General features: G+C 37.1%; 1 protein-coding gene across 2 annotated transcripts; it reads left to right on the top strand.

Moving 5' to 3' along the window:
• Positions 1-2,842: 2,842 nt before the first annotated feature.
• Positions 2,843-10,613, top strand: GCM2 (glial cells missing transcription factor 2). Of its 2 annotated transcripts, none has more exons than XM_072154723.1 (6): positions 2,843-2,951; positions 3,057-3,167; positions 5,600-5,852; positions 7,095-7,207; positions 7,457-7,582; positions 8,757-10,613. In XM_072154723.1, exons 2-6 carry the CDS (start codon positions 3,069-3,071, stop codon positions 9,612-9,614), a joined length of 1,449 nt encoding a protein of 482 aa, XP_072010824.1. In that variant the 5' UTR covers positions 2,843-2,951; positions 3,057-3,068; the 3' UTR covers positions 9,615-10,613. The 2 variants fall into 2 exon arrangements, with proteins under 2 accessions (XP_072010824.1, XP_072010826.1); XM_072154725.1 differs by having other exon boundaries at positions 2,906-2,951; positions 3,060-3,167.
• Positions 10,614-19,762: the final 9,149 nt, after the last annotated feature.

Below are 19,762 nucleotides of genomic sequence, written 5' to 3'. Positions count from 1 at the left end.
TTTTTACCTGAAGTTTATTGTCTTTCGTTTTGAAAGGAGAGTCGGGCATTGGCCATATATTTTTAATTATTTGTTTTTCAGCATCTGTGAGAGAGCGTTCTTTTTACCAATTTCTCCTCTCAAAAATACCTTTTTCGCCAGGAAATCCATTTCTTTGCAATTTTAGCCTATATTACTAGTTACATTTTCAAATCTTGGCACCATTCCAAATCGTGAACTATGACATGCTCAAAATTTGCTCTAAAATCTAAACTGTGACATTTTCCAGATATATATATATATATATATATGTGAGAAGCAATGGGGTCTGACATTGAGAATAAAGGTTCAGAACTGAGAGCAGAGCAGCTTACTCATAGATGCAGGCACCGTGACTAGGGTAATATTCTTATATTTGTTATCCATGGCCTCCTTCCAACTACAATCAACTTAAAAAAATATTCTAATGAGCCTTAAGGGCTCTGGGTGGTGTTGTTAGAGCCCCTCAGTGCTGCAGCTTCACACACTATTACACAGGAGCACTTCCTTCTCCCACTGTGTGCTGAAACTTCCTCTGCTGCAGTGACATTACACCAGGCAGAGGGAGGGAAGAGTGCTGAGCAGGAGCAAAAGGGCAGGGTAAGATAGTGTACCAACATATGAATATACAGCATGGAGGGGCTCTGGGAACTGTCCTGTTCAAGCTTATTAGCCATTAGTAGGAGGTCATGGATAACAAATATATTAATAAGAAAATTACCACCGTCACAGTGTCTGGATTTATGAGTAAATGTCGCTTGTTAATCCCTGCTTTATTTTGATGGTAGATTTCCTTTAAAGTTGCTTAGACTGAATGCAGAATCTGTACCAGGCCCACAACTATCATTTATTGTCTATAGCAATGGTTCTCCACTGGGAAAATATGCTGTATGTGTCCCCTAAAGCTCTTGATCCTGGGATTACAACCTGAACATAAAGCACAATCTCCAGCTATAGCAGCCTCTGCAAACATCTTCATTAAAAATATGATAGTATTTCATATCAATCATCATCATCTACAGACACTTCTATTGTGATGTGAATTATGGAGTCATCATACAAAACATGTCAGGCCAAGTTCACACTACTGTTCAAACCTCTGTCCCTTACCTCCATTAAAAAAAATCATAATGGAGGTTAAAAGTATTAATTAAAAATTCCATTGACAACATCAAAATTGTATGTCATCCCTTATGTTCAGTTTGGTAAGTATGAAACGGAAAAAAATACTGAAGCCACCGTAATTTTTCCATCATAAAAATGCATACATAAGGGGTGTCTTTTTAACTGAACATAACAGATGACAGGAGGTAACAGAGGTAAGGAGCCAAGGTTTGAACTGTATTGTAAACTTAGCCTGTATAGACAAGCAGCACTTTAATATTAGACAAATATAACCTTAAATTTATAGATATAGAGAGATAAATAATGGAAACCAATTAAAGCTCAGCTTTCATTTTACCAGTGCTCATGAATATTTTAAAGGAGGGCTGTAAATTGATTGCCATGGGCAAATAAGCACATTCTTACTCTTAGACAGCTTGATAAATCTCCCCCCTAGAGTGAAAAGTGGGTAAAAAGCAGTGCTTTTACTAAACTACAAATTTAAGCAATTCTTAACTAATACAGGTTGTAAAACCATGCTGAGAGATACTGCTCCTACAGTAGTTAGAAGAACTTGACAGTTTTGATAATAACCAGCATCAAATTATAAACACATAGCAATAGGAGAAGGGATTTCATGTATAGCAGAACATAAGCACCAATTTGTTATAAATCATATGTAAAAACATCATACAACAAGAAAACACTGGGATCGTGCGATTGTGGAGCAAATGATAATAAATAATGTTTGACATTTTACATATATTTTTGTACAAACTGTGATTGACTCTGAAAAGTAACTAGAAGTCCGGAAAAAGCTAGATCTATTAGTGTAGAGCACATAAAACAGTAATTTATTGTATACAACTGAATCTCCCTGATAGCAATACTTTACCTCTGTACCTTTTTCGTTGGTAAGTTACAGTGTGTGCTAACATTTTACTGCAGTCCAGTATTGCTTTTTACTGCTAAATTTGGTTAGACTAGTACAAGTATTCCAGCGATATTTGTATTAATCGTTTCTAATTGTTATTACTATATTATTATTGTACTATTTATACTATAATTATTTGTATTATTATAAGACTTTGTGAGAGAATACACAAAGAATGAGTACCATAGCAGTAATATTTAACGTAGTATAACTAACTTTAATATAACTTCGATGTGCAATTCTCTACTAGCATATATAGAGGCAGCTGTTTTTAATTTCAATTTATAGTACACATATCATAGTAGTAGTAGATTTTATAGACATAATAATGATAGTAGTATTGAGTACTAAACCAATATTCTTATTAATATGTATGTGATGTTACAGTTCGGTTTCGTACAGTTATCACCTGCCGGGATCTCTTTGCTTCCTGGGGAAAATCCATTGCCTGAAATGTATTCTTCCTGGATGACAGGGGACGTCCGCAGACATTTAGACATAGTGTCACTTTCGTATTTGTGTATTTTGTTTGTCCATTTTTTTACTAAATTTATCTTGTTAATGGAAATAACGATATATCCATGATATCAGTGTCATCACTAAAGTGGAATGGTTGTCAGACCAGTGAATCCCCCCTCTCTGTAGAACTTGACCTTTGATGTGGAAGTGCTACTTGTCAGGGCTCCTGTCAGCCCTGCTTCATTTTTTGTCAATGAATGGGCTCCTCAAGTTGCTTCCTCCTATGTCGTGTGGGGAAGGAGGGGTGATGGAGCACGGATCACTACTACCATCCTGCCCCCCTCATCTACATAAGACAAGAGGAGGTACCAGGACAGTGCAGCTGTCTACCTGTACCTGACACTTGTGGCCAGAGGACACTGGGCTCATCACACAGGTAGGTCACACAGCTCTCTGCCATCCATGTCTGTCACGGTCTTAGATTATTGCTTATAATGTAAACTAGAAGTTAATACATGCTGGTCATTTTTTAATCTTTTAGCAGATAGTAACAATGTCCAAGGTGTCTGGAGATATGTATGACGACTCAGACTGTATCTGCTCTTATGGGATGAAACTCACCTGGGACATCAATGACCCTAAGTTGCCGCAGGTGAGTGCAGTGCTGTCTCTGGTGCATAGCTTTACTAGATAGGCAGGATGGAAACCTGGGACTCTCAAAAGTTCAAAGACTCAAAGTCTACAAACAGTCCCTTTAATACCAAGCAGAGCCTGACAGATACTTTCACACTGCATGCATGAAGAACTGGAGAAAATGCCGCTTCACAGTCTGCAAATACAATAACCACCAGGAGAAAAAGTCTTCTATCAGTTCACTAAACCATTAGCAATGCTGTCTCTATATAAATGTAATATTATATTATCATTCGATTTCTGTCTATCCATATAGATAGGCACTTTTTAAAGATCTAAAGTAATCTTCATGACTGAAGACAGTACATAAATCTAGATTCATTTTTACTAAAGAATGGAACAATTAGTAAGTTTTACAAGTATGTCACAATAGTTACACTGCTGTCACACCAAAGCTCCCGGCAATGACTATTCTCCATAGAATCTAGATGTTTTCAGGACCTCCAATAAACATGTAGTGCACATTTATATAATTATTACTAATATTACTATCTAGTAAGTTAATGTACTATTAATATGCTCCCATAATATAGCGTGTATATCATGTAAGGACTCAACAGCACCAGTAAAGTATGTATCCTTACACATTATTATAATTGTTAGTATTATTGCTAATATTGCTATTGAACTAGAAATGTACTATTCACATGACCCCATAAAATTGTGAAAATCATATATGGGTTCAGCAGTAATGTATGTATAATAAATAGCTCAGGATTTCATAGTCAAGGGCAAGACATTCTCTTCTTCACATGTGGTTGCATTGCTGTTATTCTGGTTTCTGCTGCCTGGAAATTTCCTAAACAACCTTCGTTTTGGTTGAATTAGAGGGAAGAATTCTGATAGAAAATGGGTTAAAATCGATAAGATTCTGTAAAAGACAATGAATGAATAAAGGCCGTCATTTAGTGTATAGGAATTATTATAGTTACTCTAGAATCTACAAGATATATTAAATAATTGGGACCGAAAAGCAAATTTATTTGGCAGAATCTTAGTGAATTTAAAGATAAGCAGAAATTAACAACCAGGAATATACAGGAATACTATATTTTATTTCTTGTATTATTCACATAATAATTAATAAATATTATATATAGCACTTTGATTCTAACCAGGTTAGATCAATGTCAATACTGGGACAGTACCCATGCACTACCCTCATCTTTCACATAAGCAGAGTATAGACACTTGTGATGTATCTACTATGAATAATCCCATGTGTATTCAGTAAAGCTTTAGCAAACATCCATGTCTGAACTTTCAATGGGAAATATGTCATCGTTGTTACTGGACTGTTCATTTTCAATTGTGAGCTGCTACTTTATTGCCAGACAGATATTTTCCCTATGCACACATCTCCACACCGCTTAAAATACAGGAGATTTCATATGGAATATGGTTAATAATACATTATATTCCTTATACATATATATGTATATATATATATATATATATATATATATATATATATATATATATATATGTATATATATATATATATATATATATATATATATATATATATATATATATATATATATAGCAGTGTCGGTAGATATACGCTCAGTAGTAGTCTGTATTATTTACTATAGTCATCGTATTGCGTACTGCTGCACTGTAATGTGTATTCAATAAAAGTGCAATATTGAATCATACAAGAATTTTATAATTCACCGGAGCAATATGAAAAACCGTAGAATGAACATCAGAATAATTAAATAATGCTATAGACAATGGGAGGAGTCAGTATAGACCTGCATTCAGCGCATCCCGTGAAGATTTATGTTAGGAATTATTTGGGAATAGATTCACCATGGATTGGAAAGTACAAAGTCTCATCAAGTCTTAGCAAAGGAAATCAAAAATACTATCCAGTGTAAGGTTTGGAATTGCGAATTATCTGGGTTCGTGATACACATATGCAACAAATAATTGCAAACGTTTTTCTTTAAACAGGCAATAAATACCAGAATAAAACTTAAAGACTTGTCAATGATCATCATGATTATAATATTAAACCAAGCAACTTGCAATAGATGCAATTTATATATATAATATAGCATTTATAGTCATTATATATATATATATATATATATATATACATATATATATATATATATATATATATATATATATATACATATATATATATATATATATATATATATATATATATATATATATGTTTGTGTGTGTATATATATATATATATATATATATATATATATATATATATATGACAGATGTAAATAGCAATAGTCTGGAATATTTTAAGAGATTAAAGAGAATCAGATAAATGTAAATGTGAATTGTAAATGTATATACTTTGATAATGACATTTTATTCTAATTGTGCTATTCCTATAAATAATATCACTTGATATTTCAGGATATTAAGCAGTATGACAGCTTCCAGGAGTGGACAGATGGCTATGTGAGATTTATATACACTGGAGAGGACAAAAATGCTCAGCGCCACCTTAGCGGCTGGGCAATGAGGAACACCAATAACCACAACTGTCAGATCTTGAAGAAGTCCTGTCTAGGTGTTGTGGTGTGCAGCAGGAGTTGCACTTTGCAAGATGGGGGTAAACTTCAGCTCAGACCCGCAATCTGTGACAAAGCAAGGCAAAAGCAACAAAGTGAGTGACATTTATGAATGACCCTGGTACCAATTCTGAATATTGCCATGACTCTATTGTGACTAGTGCATTCAGGTGTCTGTATGCATCTAGCTGATGTATGCAGGGGTCTAACAGCCACAAGTGGTCCATGAGCAATACCAATTTGCTTTGTTACCTAATTAGAGGGAAGTCAAATAAATATGTATTTTTCTTATTCTATGTTAATGCTAACACATGAATGTAAGTGGCTTACACATAAATAGCTGTTTAGTGAAACATCTCATGTAAGTAGCAGCTACATCAAGGTCTCCTTCATGTACATTACTTTTCAGCTTTTGTAAAAGTCACACAAAAGTCTCACACATTTTAGAAAGCGATTTAAATCTTTTCCCTACGCCAGCAGGGCAGTGAAGATTTTGTTTGCTTCAAGATGTGTGACTTTTTAAAACATCAACATGTTGATACCAAAGATTAATCAGGCGCAACACTGGGAATTTCAGTTCCGTCAAACTTTACGGAGCAGTTGAAAGAGTTAAAAAAAAGTGTAAATCCATCAATGTGGCAAAAAAAAGAAGAAAAGAAAGTGATAAATTCCCCCTATGAATTCTAATTGTTTTTCACAGCATTTATTTGTACAAACCAGGCACAAATTATGATCTTCTGTGCAGTCAGCCCCCATAGGCACAGCATAATCAGTGAAAAAAAACCTAACATCTAACATTTAGCATTTTTGATCCATGTTTTGCAAGAACTACTGCACTGTATGCCAAAATGGATCTCAAACAATGTTTTTTTTTTTCTGGCATAATGGAAAATTATGGGAAAAGAGATATTATTCTACAAATGTCAGAATGTCAAAAACTAAAATATGGTAACTAACCCATATGCTGTAAATAACACTGTAAAATATTGGGTGCTTTCATTATTTTTGGTGCGATGTGGTGTTTTTTGACACCCAATTTTAGAGCTTTATTTTGCTACTATCAAGCAACCCATGTACCAGAAACTGATCTGGAGTAGATTTTTACTTTAGTCAGTTTTCTGGCATAAGTGATATTAAATGTATGAGGCACGCTGCTCCCCCCAGACCTGCCCATTTTAGAAACAGGCATGAGCATCTGAAGATGGATAAATACGCTAAAATATTAGGCACAAAACTGGTGTTCACCAACAATTGCACATTTTTTATATGAATGTGTCAGTCTATCTATCAATCTTTATCCAACACTTTTATGATATGCGTTTTTTCCCTTTATACAGAAAAGCTGTGCAGTAACTGTAACTCTGCTCTAGAACTGATCCCTTGTAGGGGTCATAGTGGTTATCCGGTTACCAACTTCTGGCGTCTAGATGGAAAAGCCATATTTTTTCAGGTAATTTTTACGAATTATGACGCAAGTTCATTAATGTGCCAGGAAAATTTGTGACTGCTAAATTCTCTTGACCGTTTTCCTGTTCTAGTCTTCGTTATGGCTGAATAAAAAGAATGCTGAATAACATATTCTGCTAAAACAACCACATAGGACAATCAGTCAAGCAATCCGTATCAACCATATTTTGTAGTGAAACCAATAATCTGCAGTCAGTCAGTCTTATAATAACAAGTTCTGATTTATTTTTAGGCAAAAGGAGTTCATGACCATCCAAGACCAGAAAGTAAATCAGAGACAGAAGCTAGACGAAGTGCTGTGAAAAGACAAATGTCCTCTTCTCACCTGTCACAGAAGAAGAAGCTTCTGGAATCTGAGGTGAGGAAATAGCTTTCAGGGGCAGCTCTGTAATGCACTTAGGTTTCGCTTCATGAAGTACACCTAAACGGTAGCTGATTGATGGCTCATTAACAATGCTCGTTGTTCAATCCTTATTGTGATTAATATTATTAATGTTAATGATCAAGAGGTTTTTTTTTGACAGACTATCCCCTAAATTATCTGTATGGTGCTTTGAATATTTAAAGGGGAGTGTCTTTAAGCCATCAATATCAGATTGGTGTGGTATGACCATCCATAATCTGGTTTGTTTGTAGGGATCACTCCGTGTACTTCCATGTCCTCTTCTTAGTAGTTGTGCAGGTTTTAACAGCTTTAAGCTGCTTTCCCACATGTGAGTGGAGTCCGAGAAAAACGGTCTTTGCAATGAAGGGATAACGTGGCCAACCGTTGCATCACAGCACACAACTAACATGCTGGGTGATAAGAGGTTCTGTCCGAGTAATCCCTCCAGCACATGGAGCATTTTTATCATATTGCACTCACTTGCAGGCAAGCGGACTTACAAGCTTTAGGACTCTTTCACATTGGCGTTATTTTTCACTTTCGTGGTTCAGTGATTTCCACTGATGCCTCACAAATCCATTGATTCATATGGGTGTCTTCACACTGGCTTGTTTTTTCACTGATTTTTTTTTGTCTGTGGAAAAAAATTATGAAACGTGTCCTATTTTTTTTCACGGAAGCGGAAGGCAATAGAAGTCTATGGGTCCCCCAAAAAAATGAATGAAAAATGTGTTTTTGTCACTGATGAATGTGATGTTTGAACAGCACTGTTAAATCTGCAGTTTCTTTTGTGGACACGGAGACAAAACAGATGCATGACACAGAAAAAAACTGAAGAAAAAACGAGACACAACGGATGCACAACTGATGCTGAACATCAACGCCAATGTGAAAAAGCCCTTACAGCTAATACAACTTTATCCCTTATCACAGCCAACCTTTTCTCATTTAAACAGCTGTTAAATAAGCATACTGAGAGTTGGCCTCCACCTACCAAAAACTAATATCTTATGGAAAGCAACAATTTTTATTTTCAATTCCCCCCGTATTATCTATGTTCTTTGTTTTATATCAATATGGTATACATAAATTATAAGAAACTATATTCATTATTAGTATAACTAATTTTCTTACTTTTCCTTTTCAGATGGGAAGATATAATGATAGTGGTGGCCATTTCCCTCATCCCATATCTTGCTTGGAGGGATCAGACCGTCTCAGTCTTGTTGCAGATGGAAACTTTCCCCTTCCACCACACTACACGCCATTTCAGAATTCAGATCCCTACAAAACCAACCATGATCCAGTAGGATTTCAAGGGGATTCTGTGGCCCCATTTTCAAAATGTTCTAATAGAATATATGTGCCCAGAACTCCATGTGGGTATGATTTCCATGTCCCCGGATACATGACCTCCAATTCATACCCTCCACTGTATAAAGAAGCAGTGAGTAGTTTGCCAGATAGTGACCGCGTTCAGTTAAATGGGCCTCAACCTAATCTTGGCATGCTGAATGCACATGAAAGGAGCTATGATGGCTCTAGTAAGCACAACGGATGGAAACAAATATTTTCAAAAAATGGATATGTGGACAGAAATGACTTTGCCCAAATTCAGCCAAACACTGGTCATGCTTATTACAATGCTGAGTACCCATGCAGATATGCAAGATCACCATCTCCAGCTTTACAAACAGTTATTACAACCACCACCAAAGTTTCATACCAAGCCTACAAACCTCCTGTGGTTAAATATGCTGACAATCTATGTGATATCAAAACTCTGCAAAACTATTCACACATGCAAGACAGCATAGCAGAAGGCACCTTCAGTGACGTTAAAGCTCAAGATGATTTCACAGTCATCAAATCGGCTTTAGGCTATCAAGATCAAATCCCAACGAAGCCTGAAAGAGTGGACAATCTGGACTTTTACCGATATGGTACATGTATGGGGAATAGCTTCTCAGGACAGCCTTACCGATATGAAAATGCAGACTACTGAAAACAGGAAAATGGCCTTATTTAATAACCTTATAATGGTACCTAAATGTGAACAGTCCTTGTGCACTGATATTTTTATGGATCCATTGATCCACATGATATGATACAGCAATGACCTTTGTTATTTACAACAACCTTTATCAGGACAACAATCATGGGTATCCACTATGTTAATTGATTAGGCTTAAAAGACTGACTGTTCTTAAAAAAGATATAGGCAGATGACAATTGCTGCTTTCACAAAATTATCATGTGATGCACTGTTGATATTAAAGCAATTTGGTGGTTTGGTCTTTTACTTAACAAGTATTATATATGTGAAGTTCAATGGCAGCTTTTACCTGCATTACTGTGCATTTATTTAGCTGTCTGTTATTGTTTAAGTGGTTTTATCTTAGTAAACATTTTTTTAATTTTTCTGTTTGCAAAGAAAGCCCTAAATGTATGCGGATGTTCTCTGTAAAGATAAAGCTGTTCCAAACCAAACTGAGAAAGGTGTACATTAAAAAAAAAAGTCATATCAACCGTACTGGTCCTCTTATGTTCTTACTATGACAATAGCCTATTGGAGGCTTAGGTGGGTTATGGTGCTTCAACTGTGCGGTTCGATGGTATTTTTTTGTGTGTTCAGAGAAACCGACAAGCATGGACTGGCAGGGGACCTTGGCACCCTAAGAATGGGATCACTGGGGGATTGGTTAGCTGAGTATGACAATCACTTTAACTTTTTATATTAAGCCAGTTCCTATTGTTGTTATTTTCGTTAGTTTTTTGCCAAACCCATGTGTGGTTGAACAAACAAAAAAAGAACAAATCTTTCCATCATACTGTATCTCTGTGTAATCTCTAGACCTGCTTCTAGCTTAAAGTAACTAATGCCAAAAATTATGAAATAATGAAGATGTGAATAGGTCCAGATATGTATATATAGAACCTATAAAAAGCTTGATTGATGTATAATGAAACTATTTGTATTGTTTTGTATATACATTTTGCTAATAAATAGAGATATATTAAATCAGTATTGCTTTTTTTTATTACGCTAAACATGCATTGTATTGATTACCTTTGTTTTTAACTAAATGTGATAATCATTGGTAACGTCTGTATACAGTATTAATAACCATTTAAAAATTATCAATGCAAATAATGGTAAAAATTAACCTTAAAATTCTCTCAAAAGACAAAAAATTGTTTATTCTCCTGCAGCAACAAGGCTTATTAAAATATGAGCTGGTCACAGCTTGGATGCCTTGTTACAACTCTAATGTAATATTGGGGGCACATTTACTTACAGGGTCATCAGAATTCACAGAAAGTGCATTGTCCGACTATAATGCACTGTGACGTGATTCACTAAGATTGTGCGCACGGTATCACGAATGTGTCGCTTCCCTACTCAGGTCCGACAGAGTTCACCATCTTTTTAGTGGTGTATCTAAGTGCTAGGGCTTGCAACACAACATGAAAGTTAAATCCTGTGCTCTGTCTGACGCACAACCCCTTATTTGCGTCGCATGGAAACAGCGCAACTGCGCCACAAAAAGGGTTTCAGTTAAAAAAGGGCACAGTCCGAAAAAAGTGTGTAGCAAAGCGGCACAAAGCCCTTAGTAAATGTACCCCATTATATAGGTGTGTAGAAATCTTGTTTCCCACAACTCTTCCTTTTGGCTATGTCCTTTCCATTCCTTGATCTTAATGGACATATGTCTTTTTTCAATCATCCTTTTTGCACTTTCCTGCTGCTACTAACAACACACAGACAGGTATGGTGAGGGAAAGATCAAATCTCCATTAGGTCTTAAGTTATTCCATTATATCTTACTTCTGTTAAGTCACTGGAGAGACCTCCACCAGTTGTACAATACAACACTCCTGGTTTTGGCAAAAAAAACCCAGGAGGAAATAACTTAAGACCTAACACTTTCTGCAGCTGTACATGGTCACAACTGCTGACAGATTGCAGTTTATATTTTGGCCCATTGAAGGGGTGGAACTTTGAGCTTATGGACCCAGAATCTTACATGGAAATACCCTTTTAACCCAGGAAGAAGTAAAGCACTGCAAAACAACCATTAAAATAGAAACTTCACCAGGTCCAGATGGTATATACCACTGGGTGCTGCAGAAATTAAGTAGATAGATTACTAAACTTGGGGCTATTTAACTTGGTAAAGGAAAGGGGAGACTTTATTACAATGTTCCTGCATTACTGAATGGGAAATATATGACCTTGCCACTATATAAGATGACTGTGTATTCTTTTATCTTGCTGTTTCACTTCATTAAAGTGAAAAAAAAATGTCAAAGCATTATTGCCTGTCTCCTGTCAAAACAGAGGATCTGCCATACAAATGTAAAATATGGATCCTTATTGCAGATCGACATTTTTCAAGGGCATCCTGATCTATATTGTAAGAGTACAAGAAAGGTATGAGTTATACAATGAACTTCAATCCTGCACATTGGGGGAAATGTACTAGTGTGTTGTACTGCGCCAAATTTATCACTGTGTTGAATACTACTCTGCACAATCCATAAGGTAGTCTATCATCAGTGCCAAAATGTATCACATGGTCTTATTAATAATAATCTTTATTTATATAGCGCCATCAAATTCCGTATCGCTTTACAAATCATAGCGGACATAAACAACTATATTACATTACAAAGAACAAACAGTCATATAGAACAATAGGAGTGAGGGCTCTGCTTACAAGAGCTTACAGATTATGAGGATGAGGGTGTTGACACAAGAGGTTGTATAATGGTCCATCCATTCTTTATAAGGGAGCAATATAAAATAATTTAATAAATAATTTCATACATAAAAATTTTGCTGCTTGAACCAGCCATCAGCCGCCATCTTATTTACAGGGTCCTAGGTGAAAAAGACTGCAGAGAAGCCTGGAGCTTGGTAAATATCTGCTGTTTGCCAAATAACAGACGGGAGATAGGACATAGGATGGATTAGTAAAGGGAGAGTTGACATTTCATGCAGTTAGCGAGTGTGATAGGCTTGCCTAAAGAGATGGGTTTTAAGAGCACGTTTGAAGCTTTGAAGGGTGGGTATTAGTCTGAGATTCCTGGGAAGGGCATTCCAGAGAATTAGAGCAACTTGGGAGAAGTCCGGGCGACGCGCATGAGAGGTTCGTATTAAGGTAGAGGTTAATCTAATATCACTGGCAGATCAAAGAGCACGGGAAGGACGATAGACTGAGATGAGAGATAGTTAGGTGCAGCATTATTCAGAGCTTTGGGGATGAGGGTTATTATTTTAAAGTGAATATGGAAGGAGACAGGCAGCCAGTGCAGTGATTGGCACAAACTGGAGGCATCCGTGTAGCGTTTGGCCTGAAAGGCTAGCCTGGCTGCTGCAGTAAGAATAGATTGAAGAGGAGAGAGTTTGGCGAGTGGAAGACCAATTAGTAGGGAGTTACAGTAGTCTAGTCGAGAGTGAATAAGTGCAACAATTAGCATTTTAGAAGTTTCAAATGTCAAAAACGGTCAGATTCTGGAGATGTTTCTGAAATGCATCCGGCAAGAGCGAGCAAGAGATTGAATATATGGTGAAAAGGAGAAGTCAAAGTCCAGCACAGCCCCAAGACAGCGGGCTATCGTGATCCCACAGACCGAGAGGGAGAGGTCAGGGTTGGGTTGGTTAGTAGATGGTGGAAAGACAAGAAGTTCAGTCTTAGAAAGATTAAGTTTCAAGAAGCGAGAGGACATGATGCAGAAGAGAGAGACATTGTGCAGAAGTATATAGCTGGGTGTCATCAGCATAAAGATGATACTGGAAACGAAATCTGCTGATGGTTTGTCCAATGGGGACAGTATAGAAGAGAAGAGGACCTAGGACTGAGCCGTGTGGAACCCCGACACTGAGAAGAAGATGAGAAGAGAAAGATCCACTGACACTGAAAGTGCGGTCAGAAAGATAGGAAGAAAACCAAGAGAGCGCAGTGTCCTTTAGGCCAATAGAGTGAAGCATCCTAAGGAGGAGCTGGAGGTCCACAGTATCGAACGCTACTGATAGATCCAGTTGAATGAGGAGAGAATAGTCTTATTTCTTTTTGGCAAACAGACTTTTTACCACAAGGCCACATTCCCTTTTTTGATGGCAAGGAATGGAATTTAAGACAGAATTATGGTGCAAGTGCATCAATAAATTCTTCCTTTTCTCACCAAAAACATTTTCATACTATTTCATGAGCTGCAATCCAAGTTGTGTAGTACAAGAAATAAATGTTCATGATAAATATATTCTTATGCAAAAGATTAAATTAATAAATAAATGCTCTATTCGTTAATTTACAAGCTTTTTACATGATGTTTTGCTACACCATGTTCCCTGAATCTGCAGCTGTTCTGTTTTTTTTTTATATTTTTTAGTCATTTAGTGGAAATATGTCCAAAAGTTTTTTTTTTTGCAGATTTACCAATACTAGAAACCTCTTAATGGAGTCTAATTCCTGTTTTGTATTTGTTCTGGTAATTATTATTAGGATTGTAATTGCTTAATGTTCTTCTGTGAAAATAAGTCTCACATTTCCCTGGAGTCCTTTACATGTTTTGATATGTATTGACAAATATCCGGAGTTACATAGGAAATATTAGAAAAAAAAACTTTCAGCACTTGCACTTAAGACAGTGGAGTAAATTTGTCAGCCATGACTAACAAGTGGTATCATGTCAATGTCTACTTTGGGAAGAATTTGTGGTTTATGTTTCATTGGCATCAACATACTGTTTTGAAAGCCATCCAATATCTATGTTCATTGTAGAAGTGTGGGCTTTCATCTGTGCTTCTTCATGTAAACATATCAGCAGACTGATTAGTGAGGTGTGCAGAATCTGCATTTATCACGGTTTGCACACACAAGCACATCTGGTTCTAGACTATGACAAGTTCAACACATTTTCACTGCTGGATGCATGGCTAAAAACTGAGTCTGACCCTTGGATTTCTGACATTGATGTATTTGATGAGTCATGAATTAGCATAAGCATTATCCCTCCCCAATCAAAATTTCTGCTATCCCATGAATAATCCAGAAAAATCAGCTACTACTAATTCTTGTTTGTTTTTAATATTTTCTTCTGAAGGATATAACAATCTGTGCTTGACTAGACTTTGTGCTACTCCTAAGGGAGTTGTACCCAGTTGTTTTTTGACCTTCAACCACTAGACAGGAATCTAGAATGTACTGTAACAGGATCACCAGGTCTCTACCTCTTTGAGTAAACCTGTTAAAGTGACAACTGACTGAGGTGGGTCTAGAGATGTTGGTTTAGGAAGAGATTGGTTAGAGACATCACAAGGTCTAAAAAGGGTGTAACATCCATTTCGGCGGCATCCCTTGTACATGGTATTTGGCTGAAGGGACGTCGATTGTATCTTTGTGCCTTCCTGAACAATTGCGAAGCTGTACCTTAAGCATGTAACCTGAAATAATGGTATGTCCACTAATAATTTGTCTTGGGCTGAGTGTGCAACAACATTTTCACATGTAGGTTGTAAACCAGAATCAGCTAAGTTAGAGGCTTAAAACTGGGTAAGGAATAACTAACCTTTACTACCGTAGTTATGACCACCATGAGGCAAGGGCACTCAGGGACCAGGTCAAAGTGCCAAAGAAAATGCTTGGTTGCCAGCACATTTACCTATGTAAACAGAGGATGTGCAGCAAATCTAATAATGATCACATAAACTATTCCAGAGCTTTAACATTCTGCTTTATGTATTTATTTAACATATTTTGGTCATATGCTGTTAATAGGTCTTTTTCATTTCTATGGAGCCCGATTAATAACCAACCCCAGATTAATAGACAAAAATGACAAAAAATTTTTTGACCTACAGTACCTTTTTTCCCCAAGTATTTAAAGAAAATTGAGGCATCTTTTTCTTAAAATATTTCAGTAATAAACATCAATTCTTAGTCTAGTAAACTTTGCAGTGAATGGCATCGGCAAAAGCATGAAGACCTGTAACTTGTCAAGTGAGGTAAAGGCTCCTGTCAGAGAGCTCTAAAAAGAAGATCTTCCAGGCCTGTCTACTACCAATTGCCTGTCACAAGAGAATACACCAGTTTGAGAGAGGACATCTTGTGCACGCAATTATACCCCCAGGTTATATAGCAAAACCCATAAAAGTAATCATTTATTTTCCCTAATTTACAAATGACCAGAAAATTACAGCTGTATTAGAATGAAAGCAAATAACTGCTTCAGCAATCAATGAAGACCGTAAACTTTTCCTTACTGCATCTGCTGTGACTTCAGAAGACTACGAGAAAACTAGCCTTTCAAGCATAGAGCTTTTTGATGGCGACCATTAATTGAAAATGATTGGCCTGCAGGGATATGTGTTAGCAAGATGAACTGCGTTCCATCCTGTTGGAGAAATCTTGTGAATACCACAACAACTTTAAAATAGTTTGAGCTATTGTAAAGACGTCTGGTGCATTAGTTCCTGCCAGCCGCTTGACAAGCTAATTTGTCATACACAGCAGAACCACAAATATGCACAGGTTTGTGCTAATGACAGCTTTTGTTCATGTGAAGAGTCAGGAGAAAGGGATACCCATGATTACTCACTTTTCAGTTATAAATGTTTCAGAACAAAGGAGAAAATGTTAAAGACCATAAGTACCATGCAGCATCTAAGGGTATGTGCACATTGATTACACAATATTTCTGTACTGGAATCAGTGGGATAAACATCTCCAGTTTGCCTCCCATTATTTTCTATGTCATATAAGTCTTGCCCTATCTACCAACCTTATAAGAAATGGCGCACAGTGATTATCCAATGAATATATTAAACATGAAATTTTTAAGTTGCGAACTGCTTAAGGCTCAGCCGAAGGCCTCATTCCCACTGCCGCATAGGGGAGCATATATACGGCCAACGTATATAATAATAATTATAAAAATTATTTTATTTATATAGCGCACACAGATTATGCAGCGCTGCACAAAGCATGTCAAATCAGTCCCTGTCCCTATGGGGCTCACAATCTAAACATATTTTGGAGTGTGGGAGGAAACCGGAGTACCCAGAGGAAACCCACGCAAACACAGAACATACAAACTCTTTGCAGATGTTGACCTATACGTCCCTCATAGACGACAATGGGCACACGGCGCCCTACGGGAGCCCACTGTACCGCTCCGTACCCCGTGAAAAGATAGGACATGTCCTATGTTTTCAAGGCATACGCCGATGTGTGCCATATAACCCTATGGAGAGGGGCGGGGGTTAGCAGCGCACACCTCCTCCTCCTTTTCCCGTTCGCTGCCGTGTGTCCGCTGCGCTACGGTACGGCAGGCAACGGCATGTAGCTTAAGGGCTTATTTACAAATCATTTTTTTTTCTCTTCCAAACTTCAGTGATTTTAACAGATGCTTTACTGAAGCTTTCTTTTCTTTGTGCTTTTTCTATTGTCCATTGTGTTCCACTAATCCATGGCATGTGGAAAATATTTAGAGCCTGTGTTATTTTTTTCCCACATGCGTATCACGAAAGGCAATAGCAGGCTATGGATCTGAAAAATAAAACTGATGCTCTTTGCTTTTTTTTCTCCGATGATGATACTTCTGGAACAGAACGGGTTGGGAAATGCAGAAGGAGAAGGGAGGTGCTTTTGGTTACAAATGCTTTGGAGAGGTGTATAATAGCCAGAGTCCCGAAGCCTAGACAACGCCACCAAAGCACTTGTGCTTCATTTAAAAAGATAAAATATATAATAATAATCTTTATTTATATAGTGTCATCAAATTCCATACCGCTTCCATACAGATTCTGTGGAACATATGCAAATAAAATAAGAGATTATAATAAAGTAATAAAGGTCATATGAAACAATGAGAGCCCTGTTTGCAGGAGCTTACAGTCAATGAGGAAAAAGGGGGTGACACAAGAGGTATAAGAACTTGTAAAATGGTCCAGCCATTTTTTATAAGGGAATGGAATAAAAATTATTTAATAAATAAAAATGGTTGCTGCTTGAAGCAGCCATCAGCGGCCATGTTGCATACAAAGTCCAAAGTCAGTGGGACTACAGAGGAGCCTGTAGCTTGGTACCTGCCATTTTCTGGATAACAGACAGGGAGAGTACCCATAACTGATTAATAAAGAGAAAGTTAAAGTTGCATGAAATTAGCGTGTGTGATAGGCCTGCCTAAATTATTGGGTTTTAAGAGCATGTTTGAAGCTGTGGAGGTTGGTATAAGTCTGATAGACTGGGTAGGGCATTCCAGAGAATTGGTGCAGCTCAGAAGAGGTCCTGGAGATGTGGGAGGTTCGAATTAAGCAAGAGAATAATCAAAGATCACTGGCAGATTGAAGAAAACGGGATTGGCGATAGACTGAGATAAGAGAGGAGAGGTAGGAAAGTGCAGCATTATGAAGAGCTTTGTGGATGAGGGTGAATAATTCAACCTGTATTCGGAAGGAGATGGGCAACCAGTGCAGTGACTGGCATAGACTGGAGGAATCTGGGGAAGCGTTTGGACTGAAAGACCAGCCTGGCTGCTTCATTGAGCATGGATTGTAGAGGAGAGAGTTTAGTGGAAGAAGGGAGTTAGATTAGTAGGAGTTACCGTAGTCTACACAAAAGTGAATCAGAGCAACAATTAGTGTTTTAGAGGAAACAAAATAGGCTGAGTCGTGAAGGGGTTAAAAAGCATAATCTTGATTTATTTGAAGTCAACATTTCACTGTGATCCTTTGCCAGACAAATACAAACTCTTTCAAGATGTTCTATGATTTCTAGACCTTATATCCTTTAGTTAGACAACAAAAAATGAACAAAAAACTCAAAATAACAGACAAATCCAAAGTATGAGGGCAAATGAAAAACACACATCACTGTGTATCCTTTCGTCTACTTGCATCAAAGGTGATGTGATAGGACAAATTAGAGACTTAAATGACAAGAATCTGTAGAAGAAAGGATAAGTGTACAATGCAGTTCAGAAACATGAGGGCTGAAGCAGTAAGTACGTTCACTACTATAGATAGGGACGAATGCTTCTTTTCTGTGCACTGAAACGTCTGTAAATTTCATTGACTTTAAATATAAAAGAAGACACTACACAAATATCATATCATATACTCTGAGAGCTGAAGTTTATATGCACAGAGAATTTCTACAGTTCATTCTAATAGAAATGTTATTCTATTTTTAACAGCCAACAAAGATTTGTTATAGATCGTACCCTTATGTATCTTCATTCAGTATTTTAAGTGCATGGTGGTGAAGTGCGGGTATACGGATGTAATGTAAAATGTAAAAAGGAGTCAATATAATTGTGCACTGCTTGATCACTGGTCACACTGATACCTCATACCATGTTCAGGACAGAAATCTACTGGTCACACTTAACCTAATCCTGTTAATACAACGGACCACAATTAAAGCTGAGACAGTCTTTTACTATGTTATAATCACCATCCAACATCAGACCCTGTGATAAGTCTGGTGCTGTATTGGGCCATCTATAACTCTGCTTGTTTCTAGCCCTGCATCTGTGTAGTAAGATTAGATCTAATTAGATAGCTTGGTTCTAGTAATGTGGAAGGTTTGATTCTTCTACAATATCTATGTTTGCTTCTGGTAACATATGTATCTTGGTTCCAGTGCTGTACCTATGTATAAAGGTTGGTTCTGGTAACATATCTGTGAACTAATCTTGTTACAGTTTCTATGTAGTAAATTTGGTTCCAGCGCTGTATCTATGTAGTAAGATTGGTTTTGGTACTGACCCCATGTAACATGTTTAGTTATGTTATAGTTTCTGTGCAACACGTTTTGTTATATTACTGTTTTTATATACTATTTGTTAGATCACTTAAAAACTCTAGACCAATGGGGAGGCCACAGTCTCTTTACAGCCCAGGGTCCCTGATAATCTTACACTTATAGTGCTACGGGACAACATTGCAAACATAAGATGTAAAATTAATGTGCGTGAGGAAGGGGGCCCACAACATTAGTGTTTTTGTAGCTAACTTGCAATGGGTGCAAGCAACCTGACATCAGTTTTAAGTTCACAGGGATGTAAAGGTTTGAAAAAACCGGGTTGGTATAAGACGCGCTGCCCCAATTGAGTTGTATCCGACACGGTAGTGGAGTATAAGAT

The sequence above is a fragment of the Engystomops pustulosus genome, chromosome 5 (assembly GCF_040894005.1).
Source record: "Engystomops pustulosus chromosome 5, aEngPut4.maternal, whole genome shotgun sequence".
NCBI classification, from domain to species: domain Eukaryota; kingdom Metazoa; phylum Chordata; class Amphibia; order Anura; family Leptodactylidae; genus Engystomops; species Engystomops pustulosus.
This window is presented reverse-complemented; position numbering and strand designations above follow the sequence as displayed.

Excerpts from the sequence above, each read along its gene's own strand:
- GCM2 (XM_072154723.1), top strand. The coding sequence starts at position 3,069 with ATGTCCAAGGTGTCTGGAGATATGTATGACGACTCAGACTGTATCTGC. Across the intron at positions 3,168-5,599 it reads ATGACCCTAAGTTGCCGCAG|GATATTAAGCAGTATGACAG; the intron begins GTGAGTGCAGTG and ends TTGATATTTCAG. Across the intron at positions 7,208-7,456 it reads GAAAAGCCATATTTTTTCAG|GCAAAAGGAGTTCATGACCA; the intron begins GTAATTTTTACG and ends ATTTATTTTTAG.